This window comes from Aphanomyces invadans, assembly GCF_000520115.1.
Source record: "Aphanomyces invadans strain NJM9701 unplaced genomic scaffold supercont1.49, whole genome shotgun sequence".
In the NCBI taxonomy this organism is placed as follows: Eukaryota; Oomycota; class Saprolegniomycetes; order Saprolegniales; family Verrucalvaceae; genus Aphanomyces; species Aphanomyces invadans.
The window spans coordinates 197499-214920 of record NW_008580194.1 but is presented as its reverse complement, the minus strand read 5'-3'; the positions used below and the strand labels follow the sequence as shown (position 1 = coordinate 214920).

At 57.9% G+C, this 17422-nt stretch overlaps 5 protein-coding genes across 5 annotated transcripts; 2 read left to right on the top strand and 3 right to left on the bottom strand.

The window, feature by feature from the left end:
- Positions 1 to 35: 35 nt before the first annotated feature.
- Positions 36 to 6973, bottom strand: H310_13321 (hypothetical protein). The gene is made up of 10 exons (XM_008880773.1): positions 6546 to 6973; positions 6358 to 6488; positions 6183 to 6305; positions 4961 to 6137; positions 4661 to 4884; positions 3642 to 4612; positions 2332 to 3581; positions 1859 to 2287; positions 1028 to 1810; positions 36 to 974 (listed from the first exon to the last, which is right to left on the bottom strand). Exons 1-10 carry the CDS (start codon positions 6885 to 6887, stop codon positions 78 to 80), a joined length of 6327 nt encoding a protein of 2108 aa, XP_008878995.1. The 5' UTR covers positions 6888 to 6973; the 3' UTR covers positions 36 to 77.
- A 14-nt stretch (positions 6974 to 6987) lies between these two features.
- Positions 6988 to 10831, bottom strand: H310_13320 (isoleucine-tRNA ligase). Its single transcript, XM_008880772.1, has 3 exons — positions 8109 to 10831; positions 7611 to 8051; positions 6988 to 7557 (listed from the first exon to the last, which is right to left on the bottom strand). The coding sequence occupies exons 1-3, from the start codon at positions 10809 to 10811 to the stop codon at positions 7165 to 7167; spliced, it is 3537 nt and encodes a 1178-aa protein (XP_008878994.1). The 5' UTR covers positions 10812 to 10831; the 3' UTR covers positions 6988 to 7164.
- A 716-nt stretch (positions 10832 to 11547) lies between these two features.
- Positions 11548 to 13173, top strand: H310_13319 (fumarate hydratase class II). The gene has a single exon (XM_008880771.1). It carries the CDS (start codon positions 11564 to 11566, stop codon positions 13043 to 13045), a length of 1482 nt encoding a protein of 493 aa, XP_008878993.1. The 5' UTR covers positions 11548 to 11563; the 3' UTR covers positions 13046 to 13173.
- Positions 13174 to 13205: 32 nt separating this feature from the next.
- H310_13318 (hypothetical protein) lies at positions 13206 to 17389 on the top strand (the record flags this gene model as incomplete). The annotated part of the gene is made up of 2 exons (XM_008880770.1): positions 13206 to 16050; positions 16122 to 17389. 2 exons carry the CDS (start codon positions 13206 to 13208, stop codon positions 16259 to 16261), a joined length of 2985 nt encoding a protein of 994 aa, XP_008878992.1. The 3' UTR covers positions 16262 to 17389.
- H310_13317 (hypothetical protein) lies at positions 16398 to 17393 on the bottom strand. Its single transcript, XM_008880769.1, has one exon. The coding sequence runs from the start codon at positions 17286 to 17288 to the stop codon at positions 16446 to 16448; it is 843 nt and encodes a 280-aa protein (XP_008878991.1). The 5' UTR covers positions 17289 to 17393; the 3' UTR covers positions 16398 to 16445.
- Between the last annotated feature and the right edge of the window lie 29 nt (positions 17394 to 17422).

Below are 17422 nucleotides of genomic sequence, written 5' to 3'. Positions count from 1 at the left end.
CCATCCAACGGCATCCGCATCGCTTTACCACGGCGACCAACACACACGCCCCACGACGATGGGATGTCCATGTTACGTTATCCATCGGCGGAGATGCCGTCGTACGGCGAGAGGCCAAACATGTTTTCGATCGTGTCGTCAGCGCCATGGCCGATTAAATACTCTCCAAGCACGCCTTCCTTGTCGTACGCCATGGCGAAGTGCAGCGCAGTGTTTCCTTGAGCGTTCTTGTGGTTTACATTCGACCCTTTCACGATCAAAAACTCGACCATTTTGTGGTTCACGTTCTGGGCGGCAATGAGCAGAAGAGTGTTTCCTTTATCGTCCTCTGTGTGGACGTCGAACCCGGCCTCGACGCTCTCGATCAAGCGCTTGAGCCGGCCATTCCGTGCCTGGCTGAACGCTGTGTCCATGTCTGGCACCCCCTTCCTCGAGTTGTCAGAAGCGTCTTCGCGCTCGACGGCGCTCACTTTCATCTGTTCGTGCGCGGTCAACGGCAAGTACTTTTTCCGGGACACCAACAACTTGAGGATGTGCGCCTTGTGCGTAACGCCGAGGATGTCGGACAAATCCTCCGGTCGTAGCTCGAGCAGCAGCGCGCCATCCACTGCGCCTTCCTTGAACGCTTGCTTGTACTGCGACAGCGACAGCACGTCCAGCCACCGCAGGACGTCGTCGATGGACCAGTCCCGCATGGCGTTTGGAAAGGGTTGCTTGAGCGCTTCGTGCGCTTCGTGCTCACGCTGCTTCTTCTCCTCGAGCTCGGCTTTCTTCTTCTTGGACGCAGCATCGAGCAATTCAGCACTGCCGACTTGAAGGCGCTTCATCGTGGGGATGTTGGCAGCTGCGGCGGCCGCTGCAGCCGTCGCGGCGGTTTCTGCCGTGCTGGACACGGCCGCGGCCGTCGTGTCGGCGTTGATGTCGCGAAGACTTTTGAGCATGTTCAGCGAACTGAAATACGAAAGCGACATGGACTAGTCGACGGCACGCCATGAGGCCGTAGAACCGAACGAACGATCCAACGTACCATGAACTGGAACTTCATCAGCTCTTCCGTCGACTCGAAGATCGCCTGGGATTTCTTTTCATGCTCCTTGGCCTTCATCGCGGTGGCGGCGGCGGCGGCGGCAGACGTCGCAGTCGCTGTCTCGAGCTCGATGCCTTTTTCCCGAATCATGTCGAGCTCGTACTTTTGCTCTTCCAGCAACTCCATCAAATTTCTCTGCAGTCGAGTAAACTCGCGGTCCTTGCGCATGCGCGCCGCCTCCATGTCGCTCAACTTGCTCTCCATCTCCTCGAGCGCATGTTTCTTGGCCTGTACGTCGTTGAAGACACTTGTGAACTCGGCCTCGAGTTCCTTCTTTTTCTTTTCCCGCTCGGTGCGTTTGATGTGGATCGCCATCTCGATCGCGTACGCTTCCGCTTGGCGCTTCCGCGCTTCCTCTTTCGTCTCGAACCCGCCCGTTTCGTTCGGTTGGTTCAACGCGATGCCGTTCCCGAGAGGCACTGTGTTGTCGACGCCTCTAGTCCGAAGCATCTCGGCTTCGTGCGTGAGTTCGTGCAGGTCCGTCTCGATCTGGTCGATCTCGAGCAGCTCCCGTTCCAAGACAGCGAGCTCCTTCTGGGATTCCGTCAGGCTCGAGTGAATTTCAGACACCTTGAGCTCCGCTTGCTCTTGAGCCCGATGCAACGCGTCGATCTCTTGCTGCTGCCGCTCGAATTCGGCCTTGGATTCTTCGATGCGCTGGAGCCCGAGCGACAACTTTTCCGGACCAGGCTCGGCCCGTTCCCACTCCTTCATCTTGGACACCTACGCAACACCGTTGAAACCTCGCCAACTTGACCCGGTCTCCTCCACCTTTGTCCGGGCGAGATGCCCCCGGACAACTCGCTGGATCTCGTTCGCCGCCAACGTCCGCACGCGCGCCCCCAAATACTTGTCCTTTTCCCGATGCATCTTGTACGTGGCTTGAACCTTAGTCGCGTTGGCATGCAGCACTTGCAAGTGTGCGTACGACGCTCGGATGTCCCGCACGCGCATGCGACCTCGGTAACCCCGGTACACTCGTTGGATGAACAGAGCGTTCTTCTTGCGACGGGTTTGCCGGTACGCTCGGCGCGCTTTGAATCCCTTGTAGCATCGCTGAATCGTCACGGTCGATTCGTTGTACTCGATGCGGAGAAGTTTGGCTGCCTTGACCTTTCGTGTGCGGATCCGCGCGATGGCCCCCCGCGCGACGCGAACGATCGTTGCGCCGTCGCGCTCTCGCTTCAGGTCAAATTGAAACTACGCGCACCATTCATCTCGAGAAGATGGATCCGACTACGTACGGCTTTGCGGCGTTTGTCGAGCTCGCGCTGGGCCAAATGACGCCGCACAGCGCATTGGATCACGACCACCATGTCGTCCTGTAGCTTCTTTTGGGCTTCCACCTGCGCGAGTTTGGCCGCTTTGTCGCGTTCGGCTTGGGCGAGCGCGAGTTGTTTCTTGACTTGCTCGAACTCTTCCACTTTCAGCACGCCGACCTTCCGCTTCCGCTGTTCCTCAGCTTCCAGTTCTTCAAACATGCTCGTGATTTGCGTGAGTCTTGGCGGTCCCACGAGGTTTTCGACCACAATATCGTCGACACTAGACAGCGCCAGCAGCTCCTCAAATGCCGTGGCGCTGCCGATGTCGTCATCCTTGGCTGGCGCAGTACTGTTGGTGAACGGGTTCTGCGATGCCATTCCGAGTGTCTCTTCCAACGCGTGCTTCTCCATCTCGACCTGGACATCGCTCTGCCAACACGCGTCGCTCAGTAATTGTTGTTCCTGCGCACGAACGGCTTTGTGGCCAAGGAATTCCAGCTCGAGCAAGCGCAGCCGCTCATTATCCTCGTCCTCCCACTGCTTCCGCCGGAGCTCTTGTTCACGTCGAAGAGTCGACAGCCTGTTTTCGACTTCCCGCTTCTCTGCCAATTGTTTTTCCATCGCGAGTGCTTCAGCTGCGGCCACTTGTTCTCGCAGCTTCGCGCGCGCCCGCTCCATCTCGACGTCGCGGTCTGTGTGGTGATCGAGCGCCGTGGCGACCACGGAAGAGGTAGGTGCAATTGTTTGGATGGATGATGGCACCTTCACACTACTGCTGCTCTCTTGCTGAAAGAGAGGTGCTCGCGGCTTGTCCGCCACTGGCTTTGGCTGGACGACGTTTGAAGCACCGTCAAGCATCGATCGTGGCCCTGCCAGCGAAGGGACCATGTGCTCCGGAACAACGTGCCGCTGCTGTGGCTTGGACGCTGTAGCAGCTGATGGCGAGAGCGTCAGGTTGTCGTCATCACGATTGAAAGCGACCGGCGGCGCTTCCGTCGCAACTTTTGGCGCTTTCTCGTTCAGCGAACAGGACGGCCATGCGACCAAAAACTCGAGCAAGTCACACACAAACGTTTTGGACTCTTGTCGAACTTCGTGGCCCGCTCGGAGCCACGCAACGAACGCGCCTTTTTCCGCCGTGTTGAGCGTTTGAGTGAGGAGTTGTTTGGCTTTCGCATTCAAGTCTCCTTTCTTGCTGTGTTGGTGAGACCAAATGTGAGCACATGCGCGACCTAGACACAGCATATCGTTTTCTTGAGCTCGTGAAAACCAGCGCAAACATCAGGTCCAACCTTCCAAGAACGGGTCAACATTGGTCGGCGCGACAAGGGCGTTGTCGACCGACTGAACGACGACAAGAGGGACAGCGATCCCCCGCAGCTGCGACGCCAGGTCGACGTGGTGCAGCGCGCCTTGGCAGATTCGAATGCGGCCTTCGAGCGAGATCGCGTTCGTGACGGCGGTGTAGATGCTCAGCGCCATGTTCGGATCGACGCGGGTCAAGTACGCGTCGGAAAACAAAAACTTGCTCCAGTACGTCAGTGGCAGGTCGGGGCGGTTGGGCGGGAAGCACGAGAACAAGTTGACGGCGCCGTGGAGGACTCCAGCGAGTTGCGCGTCGATCTTGGCAAACGAGTTGACGACGACGATCGACGCCAGAGCCGGCCACGTTTGCGCGTACTGAATCGCCAAACAAGTGGCGAGGTTGCCGCCATTGCCAAACCCGACCAAGTGAAATGGCACGGACGTGAGAAACTTGGACGACGCATGCAAGTGGGCCAAGAGCTCGTACACACACTGCGACGCAAACAAGTTGTTCAGCACCTGCAGTGGCCCCTCCACGGGGTACTGCGTGCCGGCCTGACCAGGGGAATTGAACAACAGGATCTGGCACCCCGGATGGTTTTTGATCACGGACCGACAAAACACTTTGGTCGCGTCGAGTGTGTCAAAAAAGTCGTGGCACACGATCAAGTTGGCGTTGGTCATGGCGCTATCGACCATTCCCACAACCTCGTACGGGATGCTCGTTACGCCGTCTTTGCAACAAAATGTGTGCTGAAGCAGCGAGCCGCCGTCCGCGTGCTTTGGACCGCACAACCGAGCCATTTGCTTGGCTTGGACGACAGACTTGACAACGTTCGGCTGGTGTGTTTTCGGAAGGTCGGGGTCGGTCGACAGCGCCGCCCGGTCGGGAAACGTGGGCGGCTCGGTCGCAGCCTCCTGGGCTTTGAGCGAGTACGCGTCAACCACAGCGCGCGTCCTATACGAGTTCATGTCAGGGATCGCGTTCACGGACGTGGGTAGCGACCAGTCGCAAAACTTGGCAGCGCACGTCCAAATCGGTCGGATGACGTCGCTCTTGTACAAATCGTTGGTCATGTAAGTCCGCGCCTTGTCGATTTGCCATGACGAGAGCGCATGCAAGTCGACTTGGGTCAGCAGCGACAGAATGTTGTCGACCTGGGACAGTTCCTTCTTGGCTTTGTTCCACTGCGTGTGGACTGCCGCGTCGGTATTTTCCCGACACGATGCCTAGAACGGTCGGTCAGTACATTCGACAACGATCCTGCCGTCTAGCCTGAAAACGTGCGGCCATAAAGACACAAACCTTCATCTTGTCGCCGAGAAGCAGAATCATGAGCACATTTGTGACCATCGCGACAGCCGGCGGTGGATGGAGAAAGCTGCGCAGCTCGGCCACGTCGACTTTGGTGATGGTACTCAACACGGCCTGGGCTCGTTTCCACGCCACCTCCCACGGAAGGAGGTTGCCCGGGTCGTCGCCGTTCAAAGGCGCAAGTCCCTTCCTTGTGGTCGATGCGCCGTCGGCCGCCCTTACCACGACACCGTCGAGTGCAATCTCCTTCGCCCCGTGCTTTCCTTTGGTCGCCTTCTTTGCCTCGAGTTTCTTAAGGGCTCTCGCGCGGGCTTTGTCGATGAGCGTGTAAAACGCAAAGCAGTTGGCGCACACGTCGCAGTCTTGGTAATAGTAGCCTGGGAACGACTCCCCGAGCACTTCACCGTCGCCAAAGTATTCCTGGGCCAAGTAGTCGCACGTTTCTCCACTTATATAGCGCCGGACAAACAGTGCGACCAGGTCCTTCTCCGCTCGAGTTTGCGCGATGCATTTGAACGGAATGCGATGGGTTGGCTTTGCAGCTACAGGCTTGTCGGCGTGCTTGCCGGACAACGGGTTATTGTTGTCGTCGTCATGCTTTACGGGCGACCCGAGGCGGTGTTCGTACTTTTGAGCTTTCGACGATAGGGTTCCCGACCCGAGTGGAAATCCCAGTATGCTCTGCCGATGCTCTTTTTCGTGGCCACTCGGATCGATCACAGTCGAACAGTAGTCGCCACAGCACCCTGCCTTTTGACTCGAACCCAAGTACGCGGCTGACAACGCGCGGCGTTCCATCTTGGACGGTCCACCCCCGGAAGTTGTCGTGGACGGGGGGATGGTCGATGGCGGCAACAGCGAGCTCAATCCGCGGGGGTTTGGCTTGGATTTGGTATGTTGGGCCATGATGGCCTCGACAGCCCGGTCGTCCGGTGCCGTGAGCTCCTCTAGTTTGGCGCGGGCCAGCATGCGTTGCGATGTGGCTGTCGGCCCGATCGTGCTTTGAAGCCCAACGCTGCCCTGCGTTGTGTCTTTTCTGGCCTTGGCCACGTGCAGGGGTGTTGTTTCAAACTCTTCCGTTCGGACAAGAAACAGCGTGCCGTAGTCGTCGACAACATAGTGGGCAACACATCGAATCACTTTGCACTTGCGTGCTTTTTCCACTTGCCTGTTGCGACAACGATCAGCCGGACGAACGATCGATCGAACGTACGAAATCACGTTGGACGTCATGAAATCCATGGCTCTCGTCAGCTGGGTGTCCATGCAAGCGATTCGTTGTGCTCCCAACGCAATGCGGAACGACTTCGTTTGCGCTTTTCCGTTCTTGTTGACGCTAGATCGACGACCATATCAACACCGATCGCTTCTTCGAAAACGCAGCTCACCGAAAGTCGTTCTCGTAGTTGGCAAACCGCCCGGCGTGGAGTTCGCCCTTGGGGGTGACAAATGCGTGTATGCACGTGGGCCCTCGCGGCAGCTTCTCCAGCATTCCCGACAGTTCTCCCGCCGAAATCAACTGCGACCAGCGAGTTGAGAACAACTCCAGTACGACGACGATGACCCAGGACAGTACCTCGCAGTCGGAGCTTTGATCGCGCCACACCACGGCCACGTACTGCGCGTGATTCTTCTCGTACGCGAGACTGATACGCGTGAAGGTTTGAAAAATAGCGTGGGGCGTCGTGTTCTTGGGCATCTTGCGAGCGACGAAGCCGTCCTTGGTGGTGAAATACCACGCCGTGATCTCGCCGCCGTTGACAAAGATCGTGTCGAGGATATCGAGTGACATCATGTCCGCTTGGTCTCGCGGCGCCGTGAACGCAGTGCAGACATACTCCCACGTTCGGACCTGCCGCACTTGGTCTAGATTGACGGTCGGGAGGTCGTCGCGTGTGATGTGCTTTAGTGGCGTCATGCGGTCGGACCGCCGAGATGGGTGGCTGGCGAACGACGAGCAGACGGCGAGGCTACCCGGCCTCCCTCGCGCATCGATAGGGGAACCGTCTAATTTTGTCGGCAACTCGCAGCCGTTTCACTGACACGATCGGTTACATTTTACAACCCAACGACAATCGTGCCCTTTCGGAACGGCGACACCACAGCCACTCGTTTGTGACCTGGACAGGTTGTTGTTGTATTGTAAACACAAGCACTATCTAGAGAACCAAGTGACGATGGCGGGTGGACGGCAGTTAGACCATCCACGTCAACGTCGCCTTCAACGACGGGGTGTGGGCCACCTTGTCCTTGGGCTCCAAAAACAGGTCCTTGTTGTTGACGAGCTGCACAACTTCGTTTTGGATCGCGACCGTGATCGCGCCTTCTGCATCCGTTGTCACCGTGTCGCGGACCTTCGAGTACTCCATCGTGGCCACGAATGCATGGGCATGCTGCAGCGCCATGTCGTTGTTCTCAGTCAGGTCGGCAAACAGGACCGCCGGTCGCGCGACAAAAATCTCGACGGACGATCCGGCAAACTCGGACATTTCCGAAATAATCGTGACGCTGCCTTGGGGCTTGAGGGACAGCGGCGAGGGGGTCGTGCCCAGCGTGCCAGCGACGATGCCCACGAATTGCTTGATGGCCTGGCGACATACAACGTGACAACGACGACATGGCGATGCCGACGGCGCAGTACCTCGGTGATGGGGCCGTCGTTCGATTCGCCTTCTTGAAAGTAGATGTGGACCTTGTCGCCGACAATCAAACCCGCCTTTTTGCGCAACTTTTGTACGCGGTTGACAAATTCGCGGGCAAACCCCTGGTTGCGCAGGTCGTTGTCCTCGCGAACGTCAATGACGACCATGAGGCGGCCATCGGGAGATACGTCGGCTTCGTAGATGGATTTGTCGCCCTTGAAGTCGCGCTTGACGATCAAGTCGTCACCAGATAGCACGACATTGTCGTGCAAAGTGATCGTTTGGTGGGTTTGGTAGTGCAGCGCTTGTTCGTGGGTCAGCGCTTCGACTTGCTTCTTGACAGGGGCGAGTCCCTTGCCCAACCTTTTGCCCAACACTTTGCTGTTGACTTCCACCTTTAGCGTGCACCACGCTTTTTCATCGGCGGCGAATTCCAAGTCCTACAACGACATCATACCGTCATCCCTTCGATTCGAGTCTATTGCTTTCACACGTACGCGCATGTTCAGTTCGTCGTGAATGTACGAAGACACGTCCTTCAACTCGCTCAAGACGGCGGCGTCGCTGCACACGACTACCACACGCTTGACAGGGTTCTTTAGCGAGATATTGCGGCGTTCGCGGACCACGCGGCCCATCTCGATGACGCTCTGGAGGTTGGCCATGCGGGACTCGGCCATTTCGTTCAATCGGGTCTCGTCCGCGTCAGGGATCATCAAAAAGTGGATGCTCTTTGCCAACCCGTCGCTGTCTTCGGGCGACCCCGGCGTCGCGATCGTCTGCGACTTGGGGTGGTACAACTTTAAGAACTGATACATGTACTCGGTCAGAAACGGCGTAAACGGCGCCATGAGCTTGCACAACGTGTAGAGCACTTCAAAGAGCGCGGAGAGCGCAACGTGCGCGGCTTCCGCCCCGTCACTGCCCTTGAGGCGGTTGCGGTTCAACCGGACGTACCACTTGGTGAGCTGGTCGATGAAATCGACGAGGCGCGGCACAACCGTGTACAGTCGGTACGCCGCCATTTCGGCACGCACAAATTTGATCAAGCTGTGCAACGCCGCAATGATCCATGCATCCATCACGTTCGTGTAGTCGACCGTAGTCGACGGCACAAACGTCGAGCCAGTGACGTCTTCGAGGCGTTCCACGTTCTGAACGAAGAACCGCGCCGAGTTGTACCAGGGGAGGAATAGGTCGCGGATGATTCCCATGACGCCGGCCTCCTGGAACTTGAGCGGCTCGGCGCGGACGACGGGCGAATTGATCAAGTACAGGCGGAGGGCATCCGCACCGTACTTGGCAAAAATGTCGGCCGGGTCGGGGTAGTTTTTCAGGGACTTGCTCATCTTGCGGCCGTCTTCGGCCAAGACGAGACCGTTTACAATGAGGTTCTTGAAGGGCGGCTGGTCAAACAGCGCCGTCCCGATCACCATGAGCGTGTAAAACCACCCGCGGGTTTGGTCCAGCCCTTCTGCAATAAAGTCGGCAGGGAATCCGCTGTGAAACTTTTCCTTGTTTTCAAACGGGTAATGCTGCTGCGCATACGGCATCGAGCCGGATTCGAACCAGCAGTCGAACACTTCTGGCACGCGGCGCAGGACACCGCGCCCCGTCTTGGACGGGATCGTGATCTCGTCCATGAACTCGCGGTGCAAGTCTGTGATGGTAGTCACGCCCGACAGCGCCTTGAGCTCGTCAATCGACCCAACGCACACGACCTCTTCGTAGTCGTCGCTGACCCACAGCGGCAGTGGGGTGCCCCAGAAACGGCCGCGACTGATGTTCCAGTCCTTGCCGTCGACGAGCCAGTTGTGAAAGCGCTTCTCCTTGACAAAGGCCGGGACCCAGTACGTTTTTTGGTTGTTCGCAATTATCTTGTCCTTGATTTTCTCCACGTTAACAAACCATCCAGGCACCGCGCGGTAGATCAACGGCGTCCCACTGCGGTAGCAGAACGGGTAGCTGTGGACAAACGTGCTCTTGCTGACAAGACGGTCGCGCGCCTTCAGGTCCTTGCACAGCACATCGTCCGCTTCCTTGACATGGAGCCCTGCAACGAGCGGCACCTGCTTGGTGAACTTGCCATTATCATCCAACGGGTCCGGCAACGCCGTCTTTGTCACGATCGCGTTTTTCAAGCAGACGCGGTAATCGTCTTCGCCGTACGTCGGCGCTTGGTGGACAATGCCGGTACCGCCGTCCGCCGAGACATACTTGTCGGCGAGCACCTGGAACGCGTTCGGCCAGTCGGCGAACGTGTCAAAGAGCGGAACGTACTTCTTCCCGACCAAGTCGACGCCCTTGAACGACGCGCCGACCTTTTCGAACTCGGAGCCGGCAACGTACCCCTTCTTTTCGAGCTTTGGGTACACTTGGACGAGGCGGGCCTCGGCGAGGATGTAAAACTTGTCCGACTTGAGGTCCTTCACCTTGATGTAGTCCAGGTCAGGGTTCACGCACAACGCCAAATTGGACGGCAGCGTCCAAGGCGTCGTCGTCCATGCCAACAAGTGCGTGGCCTCATCGCCGATGATCGGGAACGACACGACGACGCTCGGGTCGGGAGTGTCACGATAGTCTTGGTTCGCCTCGAAGTTCGACAACGACGTGTTACATGCCGTCGAGTACGGCAGGATCTTGAATCCACGGTAGACCAAGTCCTTTTGGAACAACGTGGCAAACACGTGCCACACGCTTTCCATATACCAAGGTTCCATCGTCTTGTAATCGTTCTTGCAATCGATCCAACGACCCAAGCGAGCGACGGTGGTTTCCCACTCCTTCGTGTAGCGCTGCACAATCCCACGGCACTCGTTGTTGTACTTGTCGATCCCCATCGCCAGCACTTCCTCCTTTGTGTGGATGTTGAGCTTCTTGTTGATTTCAAATTCAACCGGCAACCCGTGGCAATCCCACCCGAAGCGACGTTCAACGTAGTGCCCCGTTTGGTGCGCAAAACGCGTGACAATATCCTTGATCGTACCCGCGAGAATGTGGCCATGATGCGGCAAGCCTGTGGCAAACGGCGGACCGTCGTAAAACGTGAACGGCTTGCGGTCCTTGGACAACCGGAGCGACGTATGGAACGCATCCAGCTCTTGCCACAGCTCTAGCGTCTTCACTTCTTCGTCGGGAAACGACAGACGTTCCGGGAGACGCACGTTCGCGTGCGGCGACGACGACGGCTTCTTCGTCATGCTAGAACCACCACCCAAATTCAAAGTATGGCGCTTCCCGAGCAAAAGTCGGCCCCATCCGGATAACGCCTCTCAACTCCAATCCATCAAATTGAGCGACAAAAAAAATTCTTCTGGTCGCAGCTTTGGCGGCTACATACGCCGAAGCAGGCGGCGGCTTTCTCCTGCAGCGTGAGTGATGGACGCGACCCATTGACTCTCTTAGCGACACCGCGAGCTCCATGGGCACGCCGCATATTTGCTCCACACACCACGTGAAAGAATGCACTCAAGCTGGCGTTGTGCAGGTCACCGTATGACCAGTCACACCTTCGACGTCCCGATTGAAAATTGGCTAGCGCCAACATTTCTGTGACGTTACTGTAGGCAATGCATGCTAATCCCTTGCGCATATTTCCAGCGCTCTTGGCGAGTCTCATCGCGTCAATTCATCAACATCGATATGCTGGAGCATGTCGTATAACGTTGGCAGTTCAGATCCATCACAGGGACCTTGAGCAAGTGTACAGAGTACCACCTGCATTGGCTGGCCTTGACACTCGAAGGATTTTCATGCGCGAACGATTTCCCATGGATGGGTCGCGCCTACACAACCCAACAAAGCTGTAGGAGGTGCGTGCATGTGTTCGTCACAAACTCGCAATTCGTTTTCATACCTTCGAATCTTTTTTCCCAATATTCCTTTTTGCGAATCCTTCCGGATAAAATAAAAATCGCTGATTGGTCCAAATTCATGTTGCACCTCGACGTGCATGACGAAATACCAAGTGGGTGCCACAAACACACTTCGCCACCACTTCTGCAGCCAGCCAGCAGTCGAACGAACGATGGCTCCAGCACCGACGCACCGCATTGAGAAGGACACTATGGGCGAGATCCAGGTCGAGGCTCATCGGTACTGGGGAGCCCAAACGCAGCGGTCGCTCGAGAACTTTACCATCGGCGGCCAGCGCATGCCCCTCGAGATCATTCGCGCGTTTGCGATACTCAAGAAAGCGGCCGCGCAAGCAAACCACGAGCTCGGCGTGCTTTCGGCTGAAAAGACGGCTCTGATCAGCACAGTGTGCGACGAAATCTCGTCCGGTGTGTTGGACGCCGAATTTCCCCTAGTCGTGTGGCAAACCGGGTCTGGCACCCAAAGCAACATGAACGTAAACGAAGTGATCGCGAACCGCGCGCATGTGCTGTCTGGCGGCAGTCTCCTCGACGCAAAGAAGACCATCCACCCCAACGACGACGTGAACAAATCGCAATCGTCCAACGACACGTTCCCGACCGCCATGAGCATCGCCGCGTATAAACTCGTCGTCGAGAACACGATTCCGAACGCCAGAAAACTCCGCGACACGCTTCAGGCCAAAGTCGAAGCATTTCGCGACGTCATCAAGATTGGCCGCACGCACCTCATGGACGCGACGCCCCTGACGTTAGGCATGGAGTTCTCGGGGTACGTGGCACAGCTGGACCATGGCATTCGCGCCATCGAAGTCACGCTAGACCACCTCTCCGAGCTCGCGTTAGGCGGCACTGCCGTTGGTACGGGCCTCAACACTCCGCCAGGGTACGACGTCCTTGTCGCCACGAAGATTGCTGAGCTTGCTGGCCATCCATTCAAGACCGCACCCAACAAGTTCGAGTCGCTTGCGGCGCATGACGCCATCGTGGGGTCGTCCGGCGCGCTGAAAAAACTGGCGGTCAGCTTGATGAAAATCGCGAGCGACGTCCGACTCCTCTCGTCTGGCCCGCGCTGCGGCATCGGCGAGATCAGGATTCCCGAGAACGAGCCCGGTTCGTCCATCATGCCGGGAAAGGTGAACCCAACGCAGTGCGAAGCCATGACGATGGCGTGCGCCCAGGTGATCGGCAACGACACGGCGATCAGCATCGGCGGCATGAGCGGCCACTTTGAGCTGAACGTGTTCAAACCGATGATCATTTTCAACTTTTTGATGTCGGCGCGCCTCCTGGGCGACGCCTGCGACTCCTTCGACAAGCACTGTGCCGTCGGCATCCAGGCAAACCCCGCCGTGATCGATCGCCACTTGGAGAACTCGCTCATGCTCGTCACGGGGCTCAACACCCACATTGGATATGACAACGCCGCCAAGATTGCCAAGAAGGCGCATAAGGAAGGCACGACCCTTCGCCAGGCAGCCCTCGATCTCAACCTGCTTACGTCCGAGCAGTACGACCAGTGGGTCGTCCCGCGCAACATGATCGGTAGCATGAAGTAAATACGCGGCCAACGATGCTGCCCTCTCCCCGCCCACGCGGCGACAATTGAACACTGACCTGCGTCCTTGTCGCTCCTTGTGATGACTTTTGTGGACAGATCGGGCCTCTCGTCGATCGGTGGTTGCGCCAGATGCACCGAGCGGCCGTGACAGTTACAAAATGGAAACCGACAGCGCAGCGCCGCCCGCCGCCCGTGATGGCGCAGACCCATCCCTGCCTGAAGGCATGCGGCCAGACGACGTCACCGAGGATACCGCAAACAACGATGAATCTGGTCTGTTCGACGGGACGACGGGCACATCGAACAATGGGCCTGGCGCGGTGTCGCCATGGCTTCCTTTCGTTGACGAAGCGTCTGGCGCGACGTACTACTACAACCAAGAGACGCAGGAGCTGAGTTGGACGGACCCTGCGTCGCCGTTTAGCCATGGCTGCGACGACACCAATAACGATGATAGACCTTTCCCCGAGGCTTCGTCTCGGCCGGGGTCGGCCTCACTGGGCGCCACCCAGATAACTCGCGAGAAGTTGGTGGGCCAAGGAGCACAACCCACTGAAGCCAGCGACAGCGTCAATGACTGGCCATTTAGCGCGATCGACCACGAATTCACGTCGAGTGCAAGCGCTCGAGGGGATGGCGGCGGCGCGCTGGACGGACCTGTGGAGACCGAGGAAGCAAGCCAAGTCGAGCTGCGTCCAACGTCGTCTCATGCGAACGTATTGCTTGAGCGAAAGGAATCTCGCGGTGTAAGCTCGATGCTGGAAACCGACGACGACGATGGCGGCGACATTCTAGCTCTGCACGACCAAATGATCGAGCACGAAAAGGCAAAGGCAGCAGCGCAGGACAGCGAAGTCGCTGGTGGCCACGACGTTGACAGCAGTCCTACGAGTTCCTCGGAAGGCATTGACGCAGCCATTTCCGTGCCCGAAGCGCCACAACAGCACAGCTCAGTGCCTGCAGAGCTGAATGCGAGCCCGCTGACGAGTGCGACCGCCCTGCCTACCACGGAATCGGTGCAAATTGAACCGACTGGCGACTCTCCCTCTATGCCTCGTCCCAATGAAAATGGCGCACAACCACTACCAGTGGAGCGACCAGAGATGTCGGATGCCATGGAGACGAAATCCTCGTCACCCACGGACGCTCCACCTGCAAATCAAACCTCCCACGACGAAGATGATGCGGTGGTACCGACGGCTGCAGTCCCTTGGGGTCTGCCCAACGACGGATGCAAAACCCCCATAACACTGGAAAGCGCTGGAGCTGACGGAATCCCCTGCACAGACACACCTGAAGGCGCCGTCGAACTCAACGGCGCCCATGCTAACTCGACCGAAGTCCATGCCAGCGAGATCCCTGCGATCGCCACAGGTGATTCGCAAGTGAAACAGGATGATTCCACGACGGCTGCCGTGCCATCGGCCCCAATTGACGTGCAAATCTCTCCTCAACTCAAAGACGAGGAGGAAACGACAACGAATGAACTTGGCGCAGCGACGCTCCCCCTTGGGACGGAGCAACGCATTGCATCGAGTCAGAGTCCACCTGAATCTGAAGATGCAATCATTTCCCCTGAACGGGTGGCCACGGCGACGGACCCACCGCATTCAGCTCGTTCCTCTCCAACCCCACCAAAAAGTCGTCCTGCCACCGCCGAGAGCAGTGGTGCCACAGCTGCGAAAGACCAGCCAGCCCCAGACCCAGCGCCTTCATCGTGGGTGGAAGCGTACGATGCTGACCGAGGCTTGACATACTACTACGACCCAGCGACGAAAGCTGTGTCCTGGGATCATCCTGGTGGATTGGAGAAGGCGCTCGTCCCTGGCCCTTTCGGCAACTTTACCGAACTACCCGGTGCGACAACGTTGACGGCAGATGCACCTCCACCAGCGCGTCCTTCGTTGAGTCCTCGACTCGAGCTTGGCGCGACTCCGCAACTCAGCACGCATGCACCAAAGGACGACATACTCATCCACCCCGCACTCACGCACGCAGCGCCGACCACTTCCTGCACGGACCCATTCCAGCCATCCGATTTGATACACATGACGAAGCTTCAACCGTCCTTGACCAAGCCGTCCCCGCGTCCACAGTCTGCGGCACCAACTCCAGACCTAGAACTTCATGTGGCTCAAGAGGCGGCCTCTATTGCAAGCCGACCAACAAGCCCGTCCCCGCCACTTCCACTGAAACCATCCACTCCAACTTTATTACAGCAGCAGCGATCCCGCCGTCGCATGGCGGAAGCCGCGCGCACTCAGGCGTGGGCCCGAGACGTGGCATCGTGGCAGCGCCTCTACAACGAAGCATCCAACCAGTACCATGCGCTAGTCGAACAAATGCAAGAGTCGGTCGCGACGCGGGAGGCGGCTGTCGCGCGAGAGGCGGGGGATCGAGACATGCGGAAGCGGCAAGTTGCCGCGTTGCTCAGCCACAGTGCGATCGAGCACTTGTCTCCGTGGGAAATCCTGTCTCGGAATCTGGTCGGTGTCGATCTCAAGCGGGTGCTACAGGAAATCATCGACGAACCGGCCAAACATCCTGACGTGCTCCCGTCCTCGGCGTGTTTATCCAAGCCCGCAGCGACACCCGCCGTGGTCCAGCAGGAACTCATGCGCGTTCGAAACGAGGTCGGCGACTCGCTGCTCCATCTCGCTGTGTGGAAGGGGTCTCTCGTCAAGGTCAAGCACTTGCTCTCGCTTGGCGCGGACGTCAACCTTGTCGACAACAGCATTACGCAATGGACACCCCTCCACGAAGCAGCGCGGTCTGGAAATGTCTCGATAACCAAGCTCCTTCTCAGCGCCGGCGCCGCCATCGCAGCCACGGACGCGTCAGGTGACACAGCGCTACACTGGGCATGCCGTGCCAACCACTCGACCATCGTCAAAGTCCTCCTCCACGCGGACCCGGCGTTCGCCACACTCAGCACCATCAACCACAAGCGGAAGACGCCGCTCGACCTGGCCAAGAAGCCCACGTTGCGCCGATTTCTCCAAGGTATCGAGCGCGCTCCGCTTCTCACGCGCAGTTCATTGGCGTCCTCACGGAAGTGGCATCGACGTGTGTAGACATTCTCGCCATGCATCGCGCCAAACCAATTTCACTGTCCACTGCGCGAAGCACTGGAAGCACGTCCATGCTGCTCAAGTCGGGCCGGTCCGACAAGTCGGCGCGGCACATCTACCCATCGGCTGGACATCACGTATAAGCATGATCAAGCACTGCGTTGCACACCCACATCGCCAGGCTGAGAGTTCCAGCAGCTAGCTTGGCAACTCGTGCGGCCAGCGAGTGCGCGGGCAGCCCAGGGCCGGTCGCCACCGTCCTGTCCAAGGAGCTAGGTCGACAACACCATTCTACATGGGACGTTCTCTTTGGATGTGTCTACGGTCTTACAAAATGGCGCACGACTTGAAGAAGCTCGACGACGACGCCTTGACTGGGCCCCGTCGATGCCGCGCCTCGACGACGAACTGCTCAAAAACTGCGTTCACGTTGGTGCCCGTGAGCGCGCTGGTTTCAATATATACGGCGTTGTACGACTTCGCCACTCGCCGCCCTTCCTCGCTCGTGACTTGGCACTTGGACGGGTCCTGTTCGACCAGGTCTTTTTTGTTGGCCACGACAACGATCGGGGGCAACGACTTCTTTGTCTCGTTGATCTGTAGGTGTAGCTCAAAGAACGCATGCAGTTCGTGCAGACTCGTGCGCGAGTCCATCGCGTACACGAAGATGTATCCGTCCTTGCCCATCATCCACTGCGGTCGCAGCGATTCAAAGTCGTCTTGGCCCGCCGTGTCGAGGATCTCGAGCATGCATAGTCGATTCGACACCTCCATCGTTTTTCTGTACGCGTCTTCGATCGTGGGGTCCCAGTCCTGTACAAAGTAGTCCTTCACAAAGCGCAGGGTCAGCGCCGACTTGCCCACGCCGCCGCTCCCCAAAACCGACACGTGAAACGTTTCTTGGCCAGACGATCCTGCTGCCGACGACGACGATGCGGGGAGAGATCGGTAGAACGCTTCACCGCACGACACGTACACATGATCGTTGTTCTGCAATTCGTCGACACTCTGGACTTCTGCACCGGACGCGAGAAAAAGCCGCTTTGCACGAATGTTGAGCTTCTTGCTTGCTGCGGCTTTCAGCTTGGCGAGACTATCCGACTTCTTCATCGGCAGTACTCGTCCCTGTGAGCCAGCTTCATTCTTATACAAAAACAGTCGCACTTCCATCCTGATATGCGCTCAGGACCTTCTTCGCCGAGCTGTCGGTGCCGCTGCCTGTGCCGCCGATTGCTGATTGCCGAAGTTCAGAGGGAATGGGTCGACAGGTGTTCAGGAATTCGAAATAAACCGTACCACCAGCA